The following is a 3,393-nucleotide window of genomic DNA, read 5'->3' on the forward strand; positions in this document are numbered from 1 at the left end:
TTACACGTGAAGAGTATCCCTGATTTAAACACAGCTTAAAAACTTCTAAGTTGATATATACATGAAACTCATTGGAGTATGCATTTGTTTTGCAAAGCCGGTTACTCTGCATGGTTTAAATAATTTTCGATTGATATAAAGCAACTGAGGAAAGGGAACAAACGTTGACATCCGTTTACGACAGCCTGTTATCTCAAATACTGAACATTTGACTCCTATATGGTTTGTATTGCTCCAGATTGATAACCCATAAGCCTTGTCACCAATTAAAATCGATTAGTTTGATATACGATCCTGATGTACCTTTTGGAATACAACACATGTCCAAGCTTAGATATCATTACTACCAAGCTTGTACTCAGAAATCTAGTCCTGAAACAGTTTTGTTAAATGTACGCTTTATGTACAAACTTACGACTAGATATAATTTCAAGTTTTTATTCATAACTACACATATTTTTTAATATCAAAACGAAAACATGCGTATAACTTTCTCACTTAAACGTGCTTTCATGGAGTTTAAACAAAAACTCTTCCGGATTCTTATCTGACCCACCCGATAATGACGTGTGCATTCCAATGTGCTGAAACAAATTTGGCTCTACTTGGTACCCCGGGTAACCGCTAATTTCGGAGAATCTGTGAATGGAAAGATCTTTATTGAGACTGTTGTTGACAAGCAGATGCTCCATAAGCGGATATATGGCGCCCCTCGGGTACAACATAGCCTGTGTGCAGCACGCTGCGCTTCGTCCAAAGCGATACAACTGGGGCGACAGACGCCGGACATCGTTAATGTTTACACGACCAAGACACTTGGCCAAGCACAAGGCAAAGGCTGTGTATAACACAAATATAAAGAGTGTGTGTCCCTTGCGTCTGTTACGACTTCCACATAGTGTGTCCAAACATACAACAATCCCTCCCACCACTACGCCGATGCTCAGAAACTCTAGCATGATACCTATTTCGTAAGCAAACCCTTGCCATCTCTGTGGATAATACAATTTTAAGTACAAAAAGGGCTTCGTCATTTCATAGTATGCACTATCGTCTGCTGTATAACGAAGTCTTCTTAATATTATAAAGTCTAATGTCTGTAAAAGATTATTGATTGGCAGAACATCGTCTTCTAACACTAAAACATATTTGTATTTCAAGGCCATCGAAGCGTTCAGACAGAAAACGTAGTCACTTATTTCTTGAATCCTTGCCGTATCTTTTAGTCCAGAGTTAATGGCTCGAGGGACTCTGGGTGGTTGGCCAGTAAAAATGCTGGTGTGTTCTTTGTCCACATACAAGGCGAAATCTCGAAGTTCTAACGCCTCCTTATGTTTGCCCGGCTGGCTGTCAGCGTTACAGATGAGCAGACCATACTCCCGATCTCCTCTGCTCCGCCCTATGGCGCTGTCCATTGCTGCAACTGTTTGCGTCAAATAATGGTTGTTTCCTCTTCTCGTCACAGTGACAATGAGAATTAAAACATCTGACGAGACATAATCCGCCACTACGGGCCTATTGCTTTTCATGCTTTTGAGATGTCCCCTCGCCTTGATTAGTCTGTTCTGATTAGAGTCTTCAACGATCTGTAGCAAATTGTTTCTGTTGAAGTAGTTAAATATTAGTGAAAATGGCAAGTTTTTTGAAACATAGACAGTCGACATAGAACATGCCAGAGTGGCTACAAATATGACAAAGGTTCGGGTATACATTGTTTACTCCCTAGAGCTTTTTAAAAACGCATCCTTTCATTTCAATTTTGTTATTCCAACAATATCATTTCCCACTCGCTTATGATTCACATGTGGCCTAAACGTTATCTTTTAAAAATGAGAATATTTTCCTTATGCTTCCTGCTTTTTATCTTATCACACACTTTACTTGAAACCACTCTGAGTTGTACAATATGGTATCATTTGAAACTCTCGGCCATTTTTATCGAAAACAACCTCGGTTTACAATGTCAGAAATCGGGTCTTCTTAAGTCTGCTGCAAGTAGATCTCGTAGTAATTTATTTTAGAAGTTGAACTTAATGACTTAACTCTTGGGAGTCTTAATTATGTTTGCAATAACACACTTCACTGGCAATCAATTTTAACTTAGACCAACAAATACGAGATAAAACACTGCAGCAGTATGTAATGTATTCGTCCTGACGCAGATGGTCAATTCGGACCTTACTAGAATGGAGCGTTGCGAGTAGATTTTAAATGAATCTGCAATACATTGACTAGTTCAATCATTTTGGTACTTAATCATGTAATGCTTTGTAAATCGCCCTCGCAAACGTTCAACACAAGTGAATTCCAAATTGGTCAAAGGTCTTCATCAAGGCTACGATTATGTACACTAAAGACTACCGTTCGCGGTCTCTGTAAAACTGGAAATTATGACAACATGAAATGGAAAAAATGACTTATTTATTAAACCACTGAGCGATCAGTTAGCTATCCCTTACTTGTATCTATTTTGTAGCAGATAGTATTTTATTGTATTGATTGGAGCTGTTTGACTTTAACGCTTCTATTTACTTAATATTGATTGACACATATGGTAAACATGTTACAAAAGAGGGTCGCTTCATAAAAATAACAACAGATATATGATGGAAATTCCGAATTATGATGTTAAACAAGAACATGATTCTTTTAAGGTACTACGACTGCATGCCACAGTCTTGTTTTGGATTATTGATATCTGGCAATAGTGGTTCTAGGAAGACTAATACGCGTCTTCATATACTACTAACCATTATTTTATTATGATAAGATTTACTTGTATGTAAAGAATATGGAGCAGTCAAAATATCAGCACTTGATTAATACAATGGACAATGTTACAAGAAAGATTAAAATATTGCTAGAAGACATAATACACACATTGAGCGATGGAATTCTACCTGTTACAGTTACGAATTGTGATCAGCAGAATGTAGTAATATTTCATGATTATGTTTGCGAGAAAAATCAAAACATATATTGATTACTTTTGTAACGGTCCGCTGTAGGCGGCGGATGTGCGTTCATAGTGTAACGGTCCGCTGAAGGCGGCGGATGTGCGTTCATAATAACATTCCGTTATAAACGGAAGTACGTTCATAACGGATGTTATCTTGGTTGGTAATATGCAAATTAGCAAAGCCCGGGCTCTGTGAGAATAGAGAACTTAGTGTATATAAAGACCAGTGGACCCCTTCAGGGTCGAGAATGCTTTGCTCTGAAGGGATCTGTTGGTGTTTGTTGGCTCGCACGTTACACTCTATTCAGGGTAGGCATAACCACTGGGATGGTTAAGGAAAACTTAATAGAACATTTTCAACAAATGACGGAAGACGTATTTGACACAGATGAGTAATTTCAAACCAACATCGTTCTCAGCGAGATGCACAATAT

General features: G+C 38.2%; 1 protein-coding gene across 1 annotated transcript; it reads right to left on the reverse strand.

Moving 5' to 3' along the window:
* Positions 1–489: 489 nt before the first annotated feature.
* On the reverse strand, positions 490–1,778 carry LOC128207160 (post-GPI attachment to proteins factor 4-like). The gene has a single exon (XM_052909938.1). It carries the CDS (start codon positions 1,710–1,712, stop codon positions 495–497), a length of 1,218 nt encoding a protein of 405 aa, XP_052765898.1. The 5' UTR covers positions 1,713–1,778; the 3' UTR covers positions 490–494.
* Positions 1,779–3,393: the final 1,615 nt, after the last annotated feature.

This window comes from Mya arenaria, chromosome 11, assembly GCF_026914265.1.
Source record: "Mya arenaria isolate MELC-2E11 chromosome 11, ASM2691426v1".
NCBI lineage: Eukaryota > Metazoa > Mollusca > Bivalvia > Myida > Myidae > Mya > Mya arenaria.